We start from the raw sequence: 23,554 nt of genomic DNA, 5'->3' as shown, positions 1-23,554 counted from the left end.
AATGGCAGCCAGCACGGCTTCAACAGGTGTTAAGTCCTGTCTGACCAACTTAGTAGCTTTATATGATGGGGTAACCATAGCAGTGGACATGGTGGACTGCTTTGGAAGTTTACAAAAGATTACTGAAAAAAAAACCAGCCAACTTGTCCATGACACAGCACTTCTCTTGGTATTTAGGACTTGGTGTTTCTGCTGGAAAATGTTAGGGTTCTATGAAGTGAAAAATTTTGAAACTGATTGAGTTAAATAAAATCTTTAGGTTCTTTAATGCTTGTAATTCTTGAGAGTCAAGTTCTGCTGAAAATGGTTTTGTTGCAGTCTCTCAAGATGCATAGTGTAATACACAGAAGTAAATTAGCACAGGGAGATGGAAATTATGAGTTCAATTCCAGTTTTTCTTTTAAATTTTAATACTAAAATGTATATTTGCATCCTGGAGAAATACTCAAGAAGAAAAATGACAATATTTACAGTGTTGGAGAGAATGACTTTAGAACATGAGATTTGAGAGCTGTGTGGATATTAATGGGTATGGGATTGCTTTGCCATGAGAAAGAACTTTAACGGGGAAATATAAAGAGCTTTTTGATATACTAAGCAGTAATGACAGAGCTCTGTGGCTGAATATTGAACCCAGATATACTCAGAACCAAGGCAAGGTGACTAAGAGAAAGATCTGAAAAATACTAAGGAGAGCATCTTGATACCCTCAAAACAAGTTATAGTTTGTTTTGGAAGATAAGCACTAAAAAACTGGTTATGTTTTTTACCAGCATAGCGGGGAAAATTCTCTTGCCTGTTCCATGGAAGAGGTCACACTGAAATGATGAGATGTTCCTTTTTTTCTTAAAATATGTGATACTATGAATAAAAACCACAGAATGTCCTATACTGATTTGCTCGTGAGCTATTTGGATTAGCAATGAGATTTGAACTTGTTGAGAATTTGTCCAAGACTTGCTTGAAGTGTTATTTAGATGAAACAGTAAAAATCCAGTTACTCTTTTGCTGAGGTCCCTGCTGAGATGCTGTTTGAGAAACACTGTATCAATATTAAAAGATAAAATTACTGCAGTTCCTGTCCTGTTTCATAGCTCTCTTAGCTGGGTGCTGCTGGTGCTACCAGTTTGCCACTTTTGTACTCAGTATCTTGGACAGTTAGAGCTCTGTTACTGAGTTTGAAGTGTCCACATACTTAATTTGCTGTGCATTTTTGTTTTCTCATTATACTAAGCAAAGCCCTTCAGTCCTTAACACTCTTCTATGTGAAGGTACTGATTTGTGGTGATAAAGTGATTTCTTAATATTGTTTTGACATAGTAAGTAAATGGGATTGTTAAAAGACACTGTGAAGTCACTCTCGTTAAGTATGTGGAGAATTGCTGGATTAAGAATAAATGTTCTGTTTGTGATAGCACAAATACAGACTTAGAGCTGAAAGTGTTGTGTAAGTAACTGTTTATTTTCCTCCTTAAATGAAGACAGGGGTGTTACTATTTCTGCTCTTTCACTTATGGAGTAAACGTGCATGAAGAATGCATCTGGGCAGCACTTGACCATCCTTTTACAGAGGCAACATAAAAAGTATGTTGATTGCTTTGATGCTTGTACAGTCCACAACAGATACACATACAGCCGTCACGCTTGTTACTCACATAACCAGATCCTTTAAACAGATGCCCAGTGTGCCAGGGAGAGAGAAGTTTTGAAAACAGTGTCCAGAGGATGTTTTCTTTTTATACCTAACCAGCTCTAATGGTGGTAAGTAAAGGAGGAGGTTCAGATAGATCCTGCCTGAAACATATCCCCCTTGCCACCTTGTGGTGAATTTACTTCTAGAGGACAAGAGTGTTTCTGTAGCTTTCTTATCATCGATCCCTTGACCTCACCTTATTCTGCTCCATACAGACATAAAAAGTACATTAGACAGTGCCCCGATCTCTAGGAAATGTTGCCTCCCCTTAGTCATCTCATATTGCCTGAAGAGGGCTTGCTGTCTGTAACCAATATTCCTGTCACTAACTTTCAGTAATTCCCTATCAAACTGTGATCCGTTGGTACAAAATCAAGCTGTCACTGAAAACTAAATAGTTCTGGTATAAAATTTAACTGAATTAAACTGTAGACATTCAGACGAAAATCTTTTGTTAAAACTGTTTCTGCTGTGCCACTGATGCTTGCTATTCTTACGTGCACATTTGGTAAACAAAAAATACGGAAGACTCTTAGAAGAGATGAAAAATTTGTGTTGTTTCTCCCTGATGGGGAACTCAAATTCCCCAGGGAATGTCAGCACAGAAAAATGCATCAGCATCATAACGGGCACTCATCTGCAGCACGACCCGTGGAAGACAAAGCAACGTTTTACCTCTCGGGATTAACAAACATGTGTCAGCGTTAGTACTGTTGTTTGGTAGTCAGGTGATAGACTGCCCATATGTCCTCCTACCTCATTCTGGCATGAGATTATTTTTTTTTCTCTCTGGAATTTGAGATAAAAGCATAGCTTTATTTTCTTGTCATTTGTTTCAGTTCTTATGTCACATACATGAAATTTTAAAGGATGGTTTCAAAAGTTCTGTATCTGAATTTATTCTTCTCCCTGTAAGTCTTTATTGGGAAAGCTTCTTTCTTTATTTGGTTGTCTTTATAATAATTTCTGTACTTACCCAGTAGAATGTAGATTAATTGCATCAAAAGAAACTTAAGTATGTAAATAATTATACTATAAATGCTCTAAATAAGAATATCTATGTTTAAGAGTTACTCAGGCACCTACGCAGCTCAAATCCCTTCCCATAGTACAGCATGGTCCTTCTGGCAATGCCATGCTCCCAAACTGCACAGGGAGAACAGAGAGAAGGAAAAGGTTTTTTTCAGATTCTTAGAACTTGCACATAAGTGAACAACTATCCCCATCTTATTTAAATCTCTGTCTCTGGAATTTAGACCAGTGATGTGAGGATTTCTTCACATAAGAAAAGTAATTATTTAGTAGTTTGTGTTTTGCAGTGGGGAGAAATGGAAGATAACTTCAAGTTTGGAGAAATTGAGATTTCTGTCTTGTTAGTACTTTATCACTGGCATTTTATTATTCCAACGAAATAATTGGTAGTTCATTTTAAGCAAATTAGAAAGTGTAAGTGTTACATCAGTGTTATGCAAACATTATTAAAGGCTGATGGAAGCATAAAGTATGGAATTCCCCTCACTCTGAGCTGGGTTTCTATATCCATTATAGATCAGACCCTTGTCTTTCAGCTATTTAGATTTTACCCAATTTATTATTTATAAAGGGAGCTGCAACTGTGATTCTTAGGGAATTTTGTAATTGGTTAAAATAAAAAACAGAAAATGCAAATATATCTAATAAAGATTTTGATTAAAATGGGTATTTCTGAACCTTCTACAGACAATACCCACTCAGATGTGACATCACCAGTACAGACTTTCACAAGGATTTTGAAGTCAGTTTTGTAAGTCAGTTTCCATTTTGTTCTTATTAATTAGCAAATTGTGCTGTTTACTTTCTAGAGGAAAAAATGTCTGCTAAAGCTGTATCATAATTTATTTAGTTAAATCGATAGTAATGCAAACGTATTTTTTTACAAGTTAAAGTTTCTTATTGGTCTTTGTTATTTTGGTGTCACAAATGTTAAATATTTGATGCCAGTTAATTATTCTATGTATAGTCAGAACTTCAGAAAGGCAAGATGTAGGAGGAGATGATCAGTGTTTTCTCTTGTATGCAATTTGACTCCTGTATTGATTAAAATCATTGTAGAGATTTGTAAAGGTCATCCTGTAAGTTACCAGACTACCTTTTACATCAAAACTATTCTGGAGGCTAAGTCATTAAAAACTTTTCAGTAATTCAGATTAGGAAAAAAATGTATGTTTGTAGCAGAGAAACAGTGTGTCGGTTTGTGAAATGCAGTATCAAACCTCATCCTGAGATTGGCTAGGTGAATTCATGTCTTACCCAGGTCAGTCATCTTTCAGTTCAATCTTGTGGCTGGAATTTTGGGGTTCATAATTTATAGCTCTGTTTTAGAAGTTTGTACAGTGACTGAAAAGGAAGCAAACATTTTGTGCTAATAAAATTGCAGGGTCTGGAATCTTACATTTCTGCTTATCAGTGAAGCTTTCTTTTAATTCAGAGGACTGGAAAACACGTTTTAACACCTCACTTGCCTTAATATTTATTGTAATTTTAATATAGTTAAGTCATGCAAGATAAAATACTGTAAGATAGTTATATTCAAATTAAACTGTATTTTGATTCTTATGTGCATGTTATAAGCAGCTTTATTGATTTTAAGGCAGTGAAATATTTTGGAAATATATAGAAACCTGAGGTTAAAAACTTGAGTTGTTTTTATTTATTTTCTCTTACTCTAGATATTGTCTGCATTCTAAGGAACAATTCAGTCAGTAAAGTATTTTCCTATCTTCTTGACACTATTTCTAGTATGGGAAGTATTGCATAGCTAGTTCAAAATATCAATTTATATTGGGATCTCTGCATTGTGAAGATTTTGTTAAAATCATTAAAATGTAGTAAGTACTTCACAAATACATGTCAAAGTATTTTATTTCTAGCTTTTTTCAAATTGCAAATTTTATCTGATTTTTCAGTTACTTGCCAGAGTACAGAGATTTGTACATGCTACTTACAGTTTACATATTTTTAATCTATGATTTCTATATGCATGTGTAAAGAAAATGTTGTTAGAATGTGTCATATGTCAAATTATACTTTGCTTGTATAGAATTTGAAATTGTATTAGGGAAATTGATTTAATATTGCGTCAGGACTATTGTGGCATCATTGCTTAGAGATGCACTGGATCTTAGAAATTTGGATCACTTGAATATGATTTTCTGGCTTAACTGGAAAACAAGAATTCCAATGACATAGTAGATCAGCAGTCAGTAGTTAATGCCCCTTCTTCCTTGCATCTTTCTTGCTCCCCGCCAAAACCTCCTGATTTCTCTTTTGTAGTGATCCTAGCAGTACAGTGCGCTGAAATTATTCTAATCTGGTCAAACCCTATTTTCTTGTCGTGTGTTTTTGGTTAGGTAATTTTGTAGACCTGTGTCAGTTGTGTGGATGCTACTGCTGACACCATGGAATGGGTTGTGGGATGCACTGCAGACTTACTTTGCAAGTGTTCTTCACCTTCCCAAATGCACTGTGCCAGCAGTAGATTATGTTTAAGGTGGACCAAAGCAGCCAAGGACTGTGACTTCAATTCACCGTCAATACTCCTGGCTAGTACTATATTTATGCTCAGATAAAAATTCAGAGTGATTAAAGGAAGAACCTGCCTGTGTTGAATGTTTACTCCAGTTTCCCGAATGTGAGATTTTCACTTTCTGAAAGAATGCTCACACAAGTTTGGAGATGCCTCACAGTGTTCAATGAGGGAGTGGCTCTTTTATAAAGGTGCTCGTCGGTGTTGGGTCCTGAATTGGTGGAAGAGTGACTGGCATTGCTGTGGTGCAAACTGATAGTTATGTGGTGATGCTACACAACCCAGCTAGAACTGTAGATGCTGAATGTTTGAAAATCTTTTCCTGAACTCTTTGGAAAATGTATTTCTGTGAGATGCCTGATTTTCTACTATTTGTGCCACTAAATCCTTTTGTTGTAGTCTTCCTTTTTAAACTGAAGCCTAATCCAGTCTTTCTCTCCTCACTCTGCCTCTAACTGGTTTTTTGTGTGTGTTTTGCCTCTGAAGCATTTCTTGTCATTTTTTAAAAAATAGTTAGCAAAACTTTAATTTATTTGTTTATCACAGAATGATAATATTTTCTGTGTTCCTAAGATTGTGTAACTATGAATGATAGTATTTTTCTTTCTTTCTTCTCAGTACTGCATACTTAAGCAAAGGTTATATTAATTGTTCTTTAGTGGTTAATTTAAAACTAAACACAGTGTATTAGTATTTCAGGTTATTCCTGTAACTGTTTATTAATTCAAGTAATTCTTCACTGTATTTCATCTGGGGTTTCTCACTTCGCTTTGCCAGTCTGAAATTCTTCACATTCTTAATAGACTTAAATAGTTTCACTGTCTTGCAGTATATGTAGTAGTGATCCAAGATCACTATTGTATGTATTAACTAAAAACGTTCTCAATGGAGAGCTGTAGAGCATCATGAATTGGAATTTTCCTATGTAGTCCTATTTTGCCCTCTTCCTTTTACCCAGTTTCCTATTTCTGTTCTGCCACACTTTTTCCTTCTACGCAACTACTGTTTCCTTAAATTTATTAAAAAATTCTTAAAAAGTTGGAATAAATTGTGCCAGTCTTATTTTCTTGACGTTCTTAAAGAAATCCCGTATGTATGATGAGCATGAGTTTTCTACTTAAAGGCAGTGCTGCCTTGTATATCTTATGCCAGTTTGTGTTATTTAAGTGTATGATTAAAAACAGAATTATAAGCAGTTTTCGTCGATTGCCATGCAGCCAATTGACTTGAAATTGTCAAGGTTTTTTTTAACATTTTTTGGTTCTACTTGTGGGTGTGGGATGTAATTCTCCATTTATAATCCTTCAGTTTAACTGTCATCATTGAAGAGTAGCTGGGTTTTGCCAGTAGTTTTCACCTCACTTGCAATTTCTTAGTAATTGTGGATGTATTCTGCCTAGTTCTGGGATTCTTCAGTACCCAGCACTCTCCTCCAATACTTCCTTTTTGATCCTGAGACAGTGAAAATATTTATCTGCTACCTTAAGTAGATTTCTGTTGTTGTCTTCTGAGATAAAGAGCAATAGAAGGAAACCATTCTGATTCTTGGCAAATACTATCGTCCTCAGTTGCAGACTTCATTTTGTATTTGATTAATTTTTCACCAACTTTTCATCTTTCATTTTGCTTGAATTTTTTTATTTCCCTTACTTGGAAGTTCATGAAGTCTTAGTCTTATTTTCTTTAAGACATACTTCTAAGTTGTATTAATTTTGTCATTTAACTATCGTGTGTCCTTTATTTAAAGAAACCTACATTTTACCAGCTCTGCTTAACTGGTTCATTACCTTCCATGAGTCCAGGATGATTTGGTGGCATGAACAAAGAGAAAAGCTGGAAGTATGTTGTAAAGAGCAAGTAGACCCTGAGTGTATTTTTCAGATTGCGAAAGTCCTTGTGAATGAAGTGTTCAGATTTCTAACCATAATACTGGAAGAAAATGGGAGTGGAAATGGGGAGTGAATATTAAGTCTTTGTCTCCCTCCCATGCCCCGTGCTGAAGTTCAGTTTCACCTATACTTTTATGGAGCAATTCCTTTCCCAAGTACCATGGAACTGAAATATACTGTGGTTACGGTTAAATGGTTCTTGAATTAATTCCTCTATACTGCACAAATGAAAAGGAAAAAGGAAAATGCCTTCGGTTCCTGTACTTTAGAGCCAACAGTATCAAGAAGTATCGGTGTCAATAAATTACTTCTCTGAACTTTCTTCGTTGTGATATTTTGGCCAATTTGAGAAAAATAAAAAATCCTTGAAGTGGACACTATTTAAATTTGGGGGCATGGGATTTTCTGCAATTAACTAGATTGCTATAGTAGTCCAGTATATTAAGCTCAGGCAGTTTTGCTGCTAATTGCACATAACTTCTCTGGAGTATCGGATATTCAGATCCATTTTATGAATATGGTAGAGAGAATAACAACTGTAAAACAAAGCACTGTGCATGTAAGTGACTGTTAGCGTGTATTTCAGAAGGGATAAATGCTCACCATATGGTACAATTACTGTGTCCAAGTTTTCAAATTAGCTTCTCTCATCCTCCTTATTACTGTCTTTAAAAAGAGAGGAAAAAAACCCAACATGATTTATCTACTCTGCAGCAGAACTCTTGACGCAAAACAGCAGCCCAGTTCTGTCCAGTTTTTTTTTCCTAGCATAATAGAGGCTGTCGGACTTTTTTATACTAATTACTGTGTGAGCCTCAGATGAACCCCCTTCAATTCACAGGGCTTTGTTAAGGGAGGAGCTGTCAATGTGTCTGCCCGTTTGCAGCTGTGCTGTGGCTTTAGCTTGCTTAACATTATGCTGCTTTTTAGACTTGACAGAAGGGAGGTTTTTTTTTTTGGGTTTTTTTTTTTTTTTATTAAGGCAAAGCAGCCTTGTAGCGAAATGGTTTAAGCAGCTGCATTGTGGGGAAGCACAAAGAAGTTATTATTGTGTCTGTTTAGGGGGGCTGGATGGAGGGGGGAGATATTCGGCTGCTGTTGATGCCGATTGTTGACTTGCCATCTGCCAGATAGGGAGAAGAAAAAAATGACAGCTCCAGCAGGGTGTTCAAGAGGTTGTTTGGAGAGACGCATAAACATGTGCAGATGTCGAACTGAATAATGGCAAGAACTTGAGACGGTTTATGATGCTGCTGTTGTGTGTGCATATCCAGAATGAATGTATGTGGAGATTTGGTTAGGAGGAGGGTACATATTAATTATCATTGTCCCCCACTGCCTCCTTTACTTCTGTTAATTAGTTCAGGAGTTTAATATCTTCCCTCCCTCCGTTGTTTATTCCTAAAAAGAGCCTTTTCTTATGGGGAAGAAAACTTTTGATTTCTCCATGTGGTGGTTTAAAAAAAAAACAAAACCACAAAACCCAACTGACTTGATAAATTTGGTATTTGTGGAAGTAGAGAGAGTAGTGCAGTTATTTCAGTCTCCGACATTTGGTGAACAGGTGCTATACAAGTTCTTACATAGCTTAGTCTGTCTACCTCAAAGACTGATATGTTGCATACTCCTGCTATTGCATCCTGAGCTTTTCTTACGCAGAAATGGCCAATCGGTGAATGTCTAGTGTTTATATAGTAGACAAGTAAATGCTAGAAGTTAGAATTAGATTAGCAAATAATTTTCTCTTCCGCTTGATCTTATTTTCAGTTCTTTCTCCAAAGACAATGATCTGGTCAGGCATAACATATTTTCCTGCTTGACAGTTGCACATAAAGTAAATTCTGATTGCTCTATAGCAACATGGTTTTCTTTCTTCCACTAAAATCCTTCCTTATTTTTTGTTTGGTGATTTCTGCTGATTATGAGTTTCTAGGATAATGTGAAAAAGGATACAGGCATGGAGGGAGATTAAGATAGCCCAAAAAGGCTAATTGAAAGCACGATCTTACTGAGGTGATGTCTTGCTTTGAAGATAAAAATGGAAACTTGAAAAGAATAGATTTTCTTCTTAAATGTTTTCTGCAAATTCAACATTCTGCTATCTGTATTGAACTGAAAAATGGAAGCTTAAACACTGGTTGAGGTTGCAGGCATGTCTTCCAGATACAAGTACTATCAATGTTTTTTGGTCAGCCTTAGCATGACTTAAATATTATCTGAATGAACCTACCCACACCTTCCCACCAGCCACTCACCAAAAGTGGAGGAACCCCTTTGTCTTCCATTTTAGTTCTAATAAGCACCAGTTCTGTAGGTCATTGATAACAATAACTACTGATGGGAGCTTTTGATGTCCCCTTTTATCATCACCATGTCTGACTGAAAGAAGTTAGTTTTAGATTATGTTTACTTAATTTTAACTGAAAACTCAGGTGTGGCTGCCTCCTACCCAAGTACACATTTCTGTATCTTAGCCTAGACAGAGGTCATCAGCACTGCAAAAGGAGAACTGCTTTCTGGCTGTTCGTTGAGTTATTGGTTCTTTTCTGCAGAATTGTGCCATTTGCTGTGTTCTGTCATTGGTGGTGTGACATCCAAGTTACTTTGGGTAGTGCTGCATTGTTGCTTATTGTGAAACATTTCGTGCAACCAAAGAGTTCTTCTCCTGATGTGTACAGCAGTAATGAAGCTCTTCCTTCAACTCAGGCAGTTTGATGAATGCTTCTATGTACCTTGAACTGATTGTTTGCAAATGATGCAGGCTAAATGATACAGCAAAAAGGTTGACTTTAGCGATGCAGCTGAAGAAGGTGAATGGTGTTGGTGCTAGCTTTTTGGCATCTAGTCTGGGTCTAGGAGCATAGCTAGTGACAAGGAGGAAGATCAGAACAACTATTTTAAAATTATTGCAATGTGCCAGTTTTAAAAGTTAAACAGTTTTCTTTGTGAAAACATGCTAGCAACTATACCAGTTTTAAGAGGAGGAAGTCACATAATTTTGTACATTAATCTCTCAGAGAAACTCAGCTGAATGATAATGCTATTGTCAAACTTATCATACTCTTTTGCAAACAGTGGAAAGTTTGAGATTTCTTGTGTGAACTGGAGTTGGCCGTTTTACAAAAAGGTGTTAGCAGAGAACATTAGGATATTGAATTAATGTTAGCTGCATGTATAAAGCATTTAGTAATCTGATTTAATATATACATTTGTACTTGAATTTAAATAGTTGCTGCTGTATCTGGCTGTCATATTCAGTGTAATTTGTAGATAATGTGTGTGCTTGTCCTACTTTTCAAATATTTTCAAAATCTGAAAAAGATCCTGTGGTCTACTAGCACTTGATAAAAACAGAAGAAGGAAAGTAATATATTTGCTGATAGTCTTATATAAAAAGCTGTAAATATTTAAAAATACGGAGACCATGAAGATTTTTAGCTATTAAAAAAATATATATGAAGTGATGTTGTAAAATATTTTTTGTGTTTACCACAAATATATCTCAATAATATTAAAAACTAAAAAATACTTTGAGAAGCAGCTAAATAGGGTAGCATTCTGGGCTTTGATCTTGTAAAGCCGTGTGCAAGAGTGTAATTTTAAAAATGTGAGTGGTTTCCATAAATGTTTCTGGGTTATAAACCTTGTTTTTCAGTTCCTGAATAGCTGGAATATTTAGAAAATATTGATTGCCTTTGTTGTTCAGGGATGCTGATGCTATACAGGACTCTTATTCCAGATAACATGTGTTAATATCAACTTCTATTCAATTTATTTATTGTTCTAATTCTTATATTTCAAGAATGAAGGGGAAATGAGAGTGATGTTGAAACTGGTGAGTTTTTCTTTCTCTTGGATCAAAATGAAGGCCGTAAAGGTCAATTCTCAACTTATTAGGATGTCAGTTAACTCAGTATTTCTGGTACGAGTTTTTAAAAAGACAAAATTTTGTGCATATGAAAACCGAGTAAGTACTGTGAACAGTTATTTTCCATGACATACCAAGACACATCAGTAATTTTGTGTGGCTGTTGTGGGTCCCCATACTGAAAAACTGCATTGATGCTTGAATGGTGGTATGTGTCTGTGTTACTGAATATTTTCCTTTAGATTTAGATATTTTAGTGAAAAATTATTAATACAATAGGAAGGGCTTGAATAAACAGCAGGTGCTGAAGTAGTGTTGCATTTATATGAGATAGGACACTGACTCCCTCCAGTAGTTGTAATGAAAACATCGGGATGGGTGGCGGTTTGAACCCTAGTGAGCCTCTAGCTGCAACATAGAATCATAGAATCATAGAATCATAGAATCACCAGGTTGGAAAAGACCCATCGGATCATCAAGTCCAACCATGATACCAGCTTATTTCAAATGCAGGATTTGGGATTTTCAGCACTGACAGTATTACTATACCTATCGACTTTAACTCATCAAAGGTCTCCCCAGTCTTCCAGGCACACCTCCCAGGATGCACTTACCAAGAGAGAAAGAAGCTGCTTGCTAGATTCTTGGATGTTTTCATGTTTACATGTTGGTAGTTTGCATTCAGAGCCTAGGGGGAAGAAAACCCCACAGTAAGAGCAAGGAAAAACTTGCCTGTGAGAAGCTAGGTCCTCCCTACAGCTTTTAACTGCAGAGATGCGTGCTGAGACCACGGGAGAGCTGCTTTGTGACTTCCCCTTGCTTGGTGACTCCACTTTTTCACTTGGAATTACTATTTTATACTCATAGGAGACCCTGTTTTTGATCACTACCTCCTACTGCTTCAGGAAAAAAATGATCCTATCCTTTGCCTGCACTTCAATACATGTTGGCTTGCGTGAAGGGGAGGGTTGTCCCTGCTTTCCTCTCCCTTTCCTCAGCGGAGGAACTTCTGGAGCTTGTTCTTGAGGCTACTTGCTGCCTTCTGCAAAATCCTTACATCTGTGTGGTTTTCACTGGTTTCTGGCCACACAGCTGTGCACAGCTGAACATAAATTGACCAGTCTTTATATCTGCTCTGCATAGTTGTGATGTCATGGACAGTGAAGGGCACTTGAAGTTTCTCCCCAGTTTGCAGGAAACTTCAGGGAAACTTAGCTGTGGTATAAGCCAATGCCCACACATAGCATGAAATGTTTCCTGTTTCCCAGTTGTGACTGGAAAAATTCATTTGTCTAATGCAAGTACAGCTGTGCTCAAAATGTCATCTCACATTACTGGGAAATGTGGGAAAACAGTTAGTATAAATAAATAATCACAGAATAAAAAAGCATTAGTTCCAAATTCTGCTTTTCTTTGAACTGCGAGCAAATACCTGGGAGGGGATATATTATTAAAAAAGCTTTTAAAATGCTATGGAATCTTAGGAAAAATAATTTTTATTTATTTGTTTGGTACGCAATAAGATTTTGTCAAATCTTTTGCATGATGCATAATTACATATTTACATCAGATAGAAGGAACTATATTGAATCATGAGGACAGGTACACTTTTGTTTTTTTAAAACGTTTGTTTTTTATAGTAGCTTCGAAATGTATTGCAAATTTGTTATCATGAAATCATAAGTAAGTAAATATTTAACAGAAGTGCTTTACACTTACTGGTGTCTACTGACTTAATCAAATAGTCTGCTGATGCTTCTAATCGTGTGTTAGGTAACACTGCCCTCAGAGGGCCAAGGTAAGTAAATTCAATCTGAAAACCACTGGCATTACTTCTGATATTTTACTTGACCTAACGTTAATGACAGTTGTTTCTTTTAAAGAAAAATTGCATAGGGTTATGTTGTTTTATTTCCTTTTATATAATTCTGTTTAATGATCTTAGATAAATACATTTTTCCTCTCTCTGTTTAGTAAATGTTACTGTAGGGAAACTGGACTTTGATTTAACAAGAAAGTGCTTTTTTAAAAAAAAATAGTGGGGAGGAGAGCAATATTTGTGTATTGTTTCTATTAAGTCCATTTTAGTAAATAAGATGACACAGACGAGAGGCAGATTTTTGGTGTTCTCTGCTTGGAGGGGATTTGGGTGTCGTCTGTCATCCCCCCTACCTTTTTTTTTTCTCTCTCTCTCCCTTAAATCTCACTTATGTCTGTGTGGCAGCTGTTGCTTCTTTTAAGGAAGCAAGTTTTTGAACTCAGGTTTCTGTTGCTTATCAGCACTGTATATTAAGGACGTTCCCTTCACGCCTCTAAAACCATTTACATACTGAAAAATGTATATGTTGTACAAAGGTGACTTTAAAAAAATATAGTATTTCTAATCGTATGATTAATTTTAAATTACTGAACAATTTGTCAAGCTTTGCTAAATTTCCATACACTTAAGGATTGTAAGTGGTGAGACTAACAACAGCAACAATTGAATCTGAGGTGAAGTTTATGTTTGAAGAGAGAGTCTGAGTACTGAGGTGAAGTAAAAAATTATGAACTTCAGGTGATACATCTGTCTAACACAGATCTGTTGACTACTCCTATAGTTTCTTAGAAAGCTCTTCTTTGTGATGCTCCTCAGCAGTATCAGGACTGCATCACTAGAATAAACATGTTTTGTGAAGTGTCCTGAAGGTGGAATTCTTGTTACTAATTGTCAAAGGCAAAAAGGAAAAATCATTAAGGTTGCTGCTGTACAGAGGCGAATACAGAGCTAGCCATGAGGGTCATGTTCTAAACAAACCTTCATTAAGCATTCTTTGTTACTGGTTTTAGCCAATGTATTATTAAATGCAACATTAACTAAAGAGTAGCATGTTATAAGGGTGCTTTTTGCATGAAGATCAGATTGCATTTTCATGTGCTTCAGGAATGTATTACTGTCTTATTTTATCTTTTGAGTGAATTCTCTCTCTACTTATTTAAAAAGCAGACCTCCACAACCTAAAACTGATACTAAATTTGTAATTTTTTGTGTGCATGTGCGTGTATTTATTGTCTGTATATATCTGTGAGGTATATATTCTAGTGTGCCTTTTCTCAAGTAGCTTTAAAAACTTTGAGTGATGTAGGAATTACTTGGCTTTCTTCACTGCAGTGGTTGAAATTAGAGACCTCTTCTTACTGTCTAATAAATCCTAAAAGAACATGGTTTTCAACTTAGAAGGGTGTAAATGTAGGCAAAATAATAATTTAGCTTACATTAACTCAGCAGGAAGCAGGGTACAAACTGATTCATTGTCTATGGCAGATCCACTGCTTTTTTAAGAACTGCAGCTCCATTTCATTAATTTGTCGGTGTCTTGTGATTTCATTACCCTGCTTTTTCATGGAATTTCTTTTCATTTCAATTAATGAATTTCAGATGCAAGTTTCCTGTTGTTTGCTTGTGTTGAGGTATTTGATAAACATATACTCCAAAATAACTTTAAAGTAATTTAATATTTCTCATACTGTGAAATATACTTCTTTTTTGTGTGTGTGTGTTTTAAATGCAGGGCTGGTAAGTTAGAAGACACATGGAAGTGTTTTTTCCAAATACTCTGCTGTGTTTTAGTAATTTTTATGTGGAGGTTTTATCTTCCAATGCAGTTCAGTAAGCACATCTCTGTTAGGAAGTATGGACTGAAATGTTTTTCTGTCTTTAAGCAGATTGTGTAGAAGGAATGCAGTTATAAGAGAGCACCTAGAGTGTGTCTTGAGAGCCATTAATCCACTTCAGCAGCGAAGTGAACTGCTCACTGATACCAGTGTTTACTTAAGTCTTCAAAAGTGTTCACCCATTTGTTAATTAAATTAAAAAATAAAGGGCACATGATAAATATTCATGTATAGGCCTTGAAGAGGGATTGGAATATTGGTCACTTTAAGAAAAAACTAGGGGATTCTTTTTTGTGCACGTGTGTGTTTGTACAGATGTCTTATAAATGAAGTCTGACCGTTGTTCGTATTCGGAACCATTTAGGAGAAACATTCTTCAAAGAAATACGTCTGTGAAAGAATTATATGGGTCCTTTAGAAGTCATACTGTTTTGCAATTGCTTTTATATTATGTCCTGTGTCCAGCTGTAGTTTACTGAGTGAAGACAGGTACAACTGGTACTTAGGTCATTCAATATTTATGTCATCTTCTGATTAGCTTTCGTCCGTAAGTCGTCATTCTCTGAAGAGAAGCTTGGATGTGCTAGTCATACTCTTCTAATGCTTTTTCTCCAGGCAGAACATCAGCTGCATAACTCAGTAGATGATAAAAAAGTCTGTTTAGTTTAATGATTAAGAGATTCTGGGTAACTACTAGAAGCCAAATGCAATCTAAAGTGTTTTTCTAAAAGGATAAAAGGGAGTAAGTGATCAGGGAAATGTGCACCGGTTCTCTAAGAACGTCTGGTAGAAAAACCTTTTCTATATGTTTGGTTCTGGAGAGTGTGTATGTAAGCAAGGATACACACTTCTGTCCTTACCTAAAGTGACTGGTTGTACTTATCAGCTCTGATTCCTAGAGCAGAGTCTGATTTTATCCCTATCCAGTTTATTACTCTCAGACAGGAGGACTCTGAAGCTTGAGCTGTTGGATGTCTGACCTGTTTTAGGCATGTTGGTATTCTCTCTATGCTGTCTTTCAGCTCTTCTTCAGTAGTTTTAGATGCCTACCTTCCAGTTAACAGGCCTTCAAGATGAGACTAGGATCGTGGTAGATTTTAAATCTAGTAAGAGGCACATTCTTTTTTAAAAAAGAATTTTTTTTCAGGAAATTTGTTGCAGGGCATATTTTAAATGTTCTTAAAATATGAGTTATAGCTTCGCTTAGGCCTATGATTATTTTGTTTTCAGGTATTCAGCAAACTTAATTCAGGAAATGTCTACCTTTTTTATCTAATGATGGTATAGTTTTTCACTGTTTTTGGTATTAAAGTTAGGCATTGGTTTTCCCATATTGTACTTGGAGAAGAAATGCAATACAAATAACTGTGGTTTTATTTTGGGGTTTTTATTGCTTGCTTTTATGTTAGCTGGGATTTCCCACTGAGAAATCAGTTCAGACTGACAGTGTCATAGGGATGTTACCAGCTTAACTTTCACCAGACATGTGAGATAGAAAGCTCCGAGTCAATACAAATGTAACTGCTGCTATATCTGCTGTATTAATTTTGTGGTCAAATTAAATAACACCTTGGGTTTTTTTCAATTTTCTTTCTCCTTATGTGAAAAAGTCTAGATAACAAAATCCAGGAGGTACCTTGCTATCTATAAGCAGGACTAAATAGGAAGAGTTCTGCTACTGAGGGCCAGGAAACATAAGTCAGCACAAATAACCTGGTGTTCAGTGTTCTCACTCATCTTCTCCACCTCCTACTCCCTACCCTGCTTCACTGCTTAAATACGTGTTGAAAATCGGAAACGTAAATAGCTGCACTTACATTTTTAAGCCATAGCCATAATTGAAATCCTTGCAAATTGTGATCAAGTTCAGCAAGTCCGTATCAACAATTCCCTTGTTGAACTTAAGTGGGAATTGTTTATTTGGTATTAGGGAAAGGTGATGGTGTGACTAACAGATTTTTAGATTAGCCTTTAATGGAGTAATCTCTGTGTCAGATGGATGTAAACTTCTTTCTGACCTATGGCATAGCTATGTAGCTGGGATTAACAGGGTCTTGAGGTGGTAAGTGACACTAAGGGCCTAACCTTAACCCAGGACCAGTGGAGACCCTGGACTGGTCAGTTCTGAGCATTTTGCAAATGATGAGAAGTGCTAGGCACGGTTGGAAATACTGCATTGTTATATACACTATTTACCTTAAAATGTTCAGTTGTGTAATGGTGAAAGAGTAACTTATTTAAAGTCCTAGTAAGTTCAAACATAATTTACTTTGCAGAGTTGATAGTAATCGAAGATGGGGAAAGTTGGGCAGATCTAAACTCACCAGTACTTAGCTGAGTAATCACACTTGAAAAATGAAATAATTGCTGAGATTTTATTGTGACATTGTAAAGTATAATGCTATTAAAGAGATTTTTCACACTTAAATAGCAAATAAGTGGCATTAATTCAGCTGTTGTGTCTTTGCTAACCTGTTATGTATGCTTCTGGTCCTGAAAACCTCATGGCTAGCAGAATCTTCTGTTCACACTGGGGTAGGGAGAAGTTGGAGGCGATGGGCTTATTGGTGGACCTAACTATTAAAAAGCAATTGGCTCCTTCTTTTTTCTTTCTTATTCCTTTTGCTTTCAGATATATTTTTAAAGTATAACTTGTGCAGGTTCTTCTATTACCCCGGTCTTGTTGTATTTGCTTAGCATATGTTTTGAGAAATTAATCATTTTTGCTATGGCTCAACAGGATAAATATTCTACCTTGTAGTAGTTTAGATTTCAGTTTGTTATTAGAAGTCAAGCTGCAGTCATTAGTTTTGCCTGCAGCAAATCTTGAGCTGTTTGTATGTATAAAGATGTAGGATTTTTGAAGAGTATAGTGTGAAAAAATATCGAATTGTAGAATATTACTCTACAGTGCTTGTAGCTTCCAATTCCAGAGGCATCGTTGTGTAGTCCATGCTTACAATTGTTTGCAATTCCATTTTCTCTTTTTTTGGAGGGACTTGAGGTTGCCTCTGTAAATTGAAAACACCTGAAAAGGTTTTGATATAATTACTGGTAACTGTTAGACACTGATAATATGTTTTTTCGTATCAAAGTTTTTTATTCTACAGCACTAATAAACATTTTTTTTCCTCCTTTAGGAGAATATATAAAAAACTGGCGGCCAAGATATTTCCTGCTAAAGACAGATGGCTCTTTCATAGGCTATAAGGAGAAGCCCCAGGATGTGGATCTGCCATATCCACTCAACAACTTTTCAGTGGCAAGTACGTATTTCCAGTATTTATTATTCTTTCAGCATATTGACAAAATAACTGCTACATGTTGCCTCATGTGTAGTTCAGAATTTATTGGTAATACTGGAAGTTTGATGCCAATGTCAGCCTAGTGCATTGCTAATCTTATGTACAGCTGTACAAGATGTCTTTACAAAAACACTGAAGATTTTACCGAGGGCTGTTTTTCTGAATATTTTTAGAAGTCTAAGTACTCATTTTTATGTCTGTGCATCTGAAGTGTCTATAACTAACAAAAACATTTGACAAATGATTGTTGAAAGAAGAAGATTCCTGGAAAGCTTACCTTTATTCACATCATTGACCCCTTTTCTCTTTTTCAGTAGTATCTCTGAATTCACTTGAAAACTCAAATTAATTAGAAAATTATCTAGACTGTCAAATGACACAAAATCATGCTAAATTATTTTTCTCTTGGATAATCAGGTAATCAGCTCTCCAGCCTGGTTAATCAGTAATTTCAAGCAATCAGACAATTTGCATATATTAGCAAAGCTACAAAGTATGTATCTGTTGGATAAAGTGAAGACATTTTGATTTCTTGTTTTCCAAGAATGTTTCTAAAAACCAAATCTGTAGGGTTTTTTGATCCATTGAAGTGTTATTGGTAGGAGAGTGCTGCTGAACAGAAATTAAAGTATTCGAGGAGCTAAACCAAGGGGGCAAAATAATCTCCCTGAATGAGTTGTGGATACTATAGATAGAAACTGTCAAAGGAACACTAGAAAATGTACCCAATTTACCAGTGTAAGTGTTTAGTTTTATAGAGGAGTACCGGAGCCACAAGAGCATGTGTACTTCGGGAAGGAATTCCCTTCCTCTGATTTGCTGAAGGTGAAAAAAATTCTGCTGAGACTGAATTTACTGACTTTATTGATAAAATTGTTTTTGAGATTGACTCAGCCTTTGTATATGAAGTAAATGGGGTATTTCATTTGGTAAGAAAATAATTTCATGCTCCAAGCCCATGCCTTGTCCCACAAGTAGAGGAGGAAAAGTTTGCATATTCTGGTTGTGAGAGAAGTCTTATAATTTATATTGAGCATGTAACCCTTCTAATAATATTAGGGGCTCATTTTGCCTTATTGCTATTCAGTATAAAAAGCAGTAATGTCTTCGTGTTGTTCATATAAGTAGGCATTGACTAGGTCATACACCATTAATCCTTAGTTATTGCTCTGAGTATCCTGACCTACTGCTTTATAGCAATTAGTTGTTTCCCAGATACTTTTTTCCCCAGTGTGCAGCAGAAAGAATATTTTTAGAACTACAGTAGGGCTTTTTGTCCTCCTTTACCATGTTCTTCATTGCATGTCTAGCCTTCCTTTGCTGCAGCAACTAGAAGGATGATCCAAGCAGTAGTTCTGCTAAGCGAACAGCAATTAGTTCCACTGTGTTGATATTGGTGTTTTTTTTTCTTTTGTTCTCATACCCAGAGGTCATCTTATGTAATTCTACTATTAGAATGCTGCCCCTAAACTTTGCCTTGATGGAAGTTGGAAGATTTCATATTGTTTTCCAAAATGACATCATCACCAATACTACCCCCTCCCTCTCAAAAAAATAATAATCCTTTCTGCCCTGGTAGGTTTGACTCTTAGCCACTGTAAGCTAAAGGAACAGGCATGCAATATTAATTGAAGAAATACAGTTTCAGTAAGCAAGATGAGTTTTCATGTTTTCTGGCAGTGAAAGGAGTAATTTAATCATAAATGATTGCTGATCTGTGCAAGAATAGGCAGATTTTTCACTTATAAAAAGAATCCCATAAAATTAAGTGAGGTACCTATGTGGAATTCACAGGATGAAAAGCCAAATGTCTTCTAGACTCAGAATGTTTGGATAAGAGTCCAATTTTTAACTTGGTTTTAATTAAATGGATTATGTTTGGTCTTGAGGAAGAAGTACGAAATTACACAACACAGGATAAGTTGAAAATATAAAGCAGTATGGTATTACATTCTAAATTGCGAAGGACCGTTAAGTTTTTGATCAGCTGTTTTATCTGTCTGAAGATGAGATCATCAAAAAGGTAAATGAACAAAACCACTATATGAATGAATTGGATCTCATTGGCACTACCTGGTAAACGTCAGAGACTGGTCTCATGGCCTCTGATCTGAGAGTTCCTGGGCTGCTGCAGTGGGTTTGTGGCCACAAGCAGTGCAGCATATTTTTCCTGTAATAGTGAAGTAGTTTTTTCATAAATTACTAGCCAGGCAGATGGAGTGTGAGATCACTGTTAATACCATCTTGATTAGGTTGGCAGGGACTTAAAGATATGTCTTTACAGCCCTATCTTCATGTAATCTTTGTAGCTATCTGTAAAGTGAGAGTGTGGTCTCAGTCTACTTTTTGCTCTCCAAATGATAGACATCTTTGGCTCTTGCTTACAGCTTGTTATTTAAGCAGAAAAGGCCAAGGCTGCGGCATTGCTTTCATAGTGCTGTTGGAGTTGAACACTGGAAAGTTAACACAGCTCTGCTTTGAACGATACTTGTTCTGTAGTTTAAAACTTCTGTATCCTGCTCTGTCAATTTAGTTACTTCCATCATATAGGTATTTTCCAGCCAGTGTCCACTGCTGCCTTCTCCGGTGACATCAGGCTTACTTTTGCAAAAGGCATTTTTCCCAGGCATTTCTCTAGAGTAGCTCCCTCATCTCTTCCATGAGAACTTAAAAGTCCCACACCTGAACATTACTGTGTCCCTGGTCTTTTGTCATCTGTGTGTTCTATTGGGAACAACAGGAAGGCCAGAGAGAATGAAGTTATTTTACAAACCGCTAGCAGTGTTTCCAGTGCTAAGTATGTATTTGTTAATCAAACCTTTCTCGTCAGGTGGTGTTTTGTTGCAGGGCAGGTGTTCGGAGGCCATCCCTTATCCTTGGGGCGATCTGCGAGGGAAGGTGGGGGAAAGGCATTGGGAAGTGAGTGAGTAATCAGGTACAAGCTTTATGTTAGAGGGAGAGCCTGAGGTAATGCACGCAGGCTTTAGCCCATTGCCGGCCACCCAAAATGTAGGGGAACCGTGTGGCCTTGAGATGGAGGTGAGTGGTCTCTCTTCCTGGAGCTGAAGTATATCCCTGAAGATGACATAGAGTTAGCTAAGAGTATAATGGAGAGGGGCTGGGTGGAGCTGGATTCACTGTCAGGAAATATGGGACTAGACCCTCAGTGTCCTGGGCAGGGGCTTTGCCTTCCTGCAGCTGCTGCTCTCCCACCTTTAGGCACATGTGAAAATCAGCAGTGAGCACCCTGCACTGCATCTGCGGAGCTGCCATAAGGTTACAGGGTTGAACAGATCAGCCAAATCTGGTGATGCTGGGCAGTATGTAGTAATCATTCTGGTTTCTCTCCTGTGGAGCCAGCTAATTTTATACCAGACGTTCCCTGATACTTAGACTAACAAAAATTTGTGCTGTGGTGTTTAACCATACACTTAAAGATGAATGAAAGTGATGCAATTACAGTAGTGGGAAATTCATTATAAAACTGGTTGATATTGGTTTTCAGATGTAAATTCAGAAGTGTGAGCTTACCTGAATTGGCTGGTTCAAAATCAGTTTAGCTCTTTTGAGGTAGAGACAAACAGTTGCAAGTAATCAAACTATTGTAGCTTGAAGACATACCCTTGATTGACTGAGTGGGTGTACATTCCTAGCCCACTTCAACTGCAAAATAAAATATGTTAATATAAATTGCTTTTGCTTAGGCATTTATGCCATCAGAAACAGTTTAAAAATAATTTGGATTTGATTGGTATAACTTCTCTGTACAGGCAGAGGCCTGAAAAAAGTGTCCTGGCTTTTAAAACTCCATTATGCTTCTCTTGGAACAAAACTAGTACACTGGGTGATATGATGTATACCATCTGTGGCCTCCTCCAAAAAATACATGGCCTCACAATGCTGTTTTAACTGGTCCAGTGTCGCCTAGGTAGAATCAGCACTGCTTTGTCTAAACCACTTTGGTGTTTGATGGGTCATTATTGTTGGAGAATGCAGGGTCGGGCAGAAGAGGCAGTTGCTTAAATTCTGCTTGAGGAGTATTTATGGCTTTGCTGGGAAAAAAACTCACTTCCCACATATGCAATGAGTATGCAGGTAATCCCATAGCACATTTGGGACGAGGCATCTCTTAAAATTGGCCCTTTGCCTTCATCTTGATCTTTATGTGGGGAATAATTGGAAAGAGCTGTAACCCTTCACAGTAGCCTTTGAGCTTTGGCCAAAAATGATGTAAACCTGAAATTTCTGTCGTATCTTGAAAGATAGTACTTTCTATGCTTGCTGTGGCATGGCTTCCCCTTTTCTTGTCTTTGAAAAGAAAAAGCAAATTCTAGTTGTTATGAGCAAGTAACATCTTCTGACACATTTTCCTTTATTTTATTCTTTTTTAAGAAATGATTATTGATGATCCTTGTCTATTCTAAGTGGAGAAGCTGTGCTACTTTTTCCTAGTCTTAATCTTAAAAGGCAATGTATATGTAATGTACCACAAATACAAATACATCTGTGGTAATTCTAACTCAAATCTAATGCATATAACCAATATTACTGTCTGTGTTGGATGGGAAAATGTTTTGCTTTCAGGAAAACTGGACCACTAATTTTCTTTGGGAGGCTTTCATACTACTTCATGAATGGTTTCTAGGTGGTATAGATATTCTGTCATTTGACTTAAAAGTTTGGATTCAGTTGTTGGGTTGGGTCATAAGTGAAAATGTGTTACTTGGTCTCACCCTTCCATTTTAATCGACAGTGCTTTCTCAGACACCAGTATAGCGTACTATAATTTCCAGTTTTCTCTAAATAGGGCCTGGTATGAGCGTGACAGGCAAAAGTTGAAGTTTATAGCCAGGTCTGAGAATTTTTATACTGGTATAACTATACTTGTATAACTAAAATTGTGTGAAAGACAGAGAAGGATGTATTGTATTACTGTGTTCTGTGGAAACAAACTAAATCCCAGGCAAACCCCAGCAATAACATGCAGAAATCTCCTGTTTTCATTCTTTCCCTTTACATAAAGGGGAAAACTAGTTGTAATGACAGAAAAACATGGATGCTATTCCAGTACTTTTTGGATTGCTGGATATAAAAGACTTTCCAGCATGATGAAGTGCATCACGTCAAGGATGATCTTTTTCAGCTTCAAGGAATATAATTGGGTTTTGTGTTTATTATGCAGTCATATATGTTGTTCTATTATCAAAGCACATATAAGTACTTGTCATGAGCCAAGCCTCACAGAAGTGGGATTTCTATCTGTACAGAACAAAAAGTCAGTCCCTGCTCCAAAATACTAAAATTCCAAATATAAAACAAGGGACAGCAGATGGATGCAAACAGATGGGGGGAGTATGAGGAAACAATGAGGCAGTATTAGCCTGTAGTACAGGCAGTGGTCTCAGCACATCAACAACTAATCCATTGTCAAGGTTAGATTTTAATTCTGTTCTCCCTTTCCTCCTTCCCTCCTTCACTCCCTCCCTCTCTCCCATTTTTTAAGACAGTGTGAAGGATAATTTAAAGAAGGATTTAAAAGACAAACAGTAAGGCAAACAAAGAGAAATTAGAAATACTTTT

The 23,554-nt window shown here is 36.6% G+C and overlaps 1 protein-coding gene across 1 annotated transcript in view; it reads left to right on the top strand.

Moving 5' to 3' along the window:
- Positions 1-23,554, top strand: part of AKT3 (AKT serine/threonine kinase 3) — a 150,795-nt gene that overhangs the window by 61,717 nt on the left and 65,524 nt on the right. Inside the window, exon 3 of the mRNA XM_069852420.1 lies at positions 17,810-17,935. Within this exon, the coding sequence (XP_069708521.1) occupies positions 17,810-17,935 (126 nt within the window). The remainder of the gene's footprint in view (positions 1-17,809; positions 17,936-23,554) is intronic.

The sequence above is a fragment of the Phaenicophaeus curvirostris genome, chromosome 2, assembly GCF_032191515.1.
Source record: "Phaenicophaeus curvirostris isolate KB17595 chromosome 2, BPBGC_Pcur_1.0, whole genome shotgun sequence".
NCBI lineage: Eukaryota > Metazoa > Chordata > Aves > Cuculiformes > Cuculidae > Phaenicophaeus > Phaenicophaeus curvirostris.
This window is presented reverse-complemented; position numbering and strand designations above follow the sequence as displayed.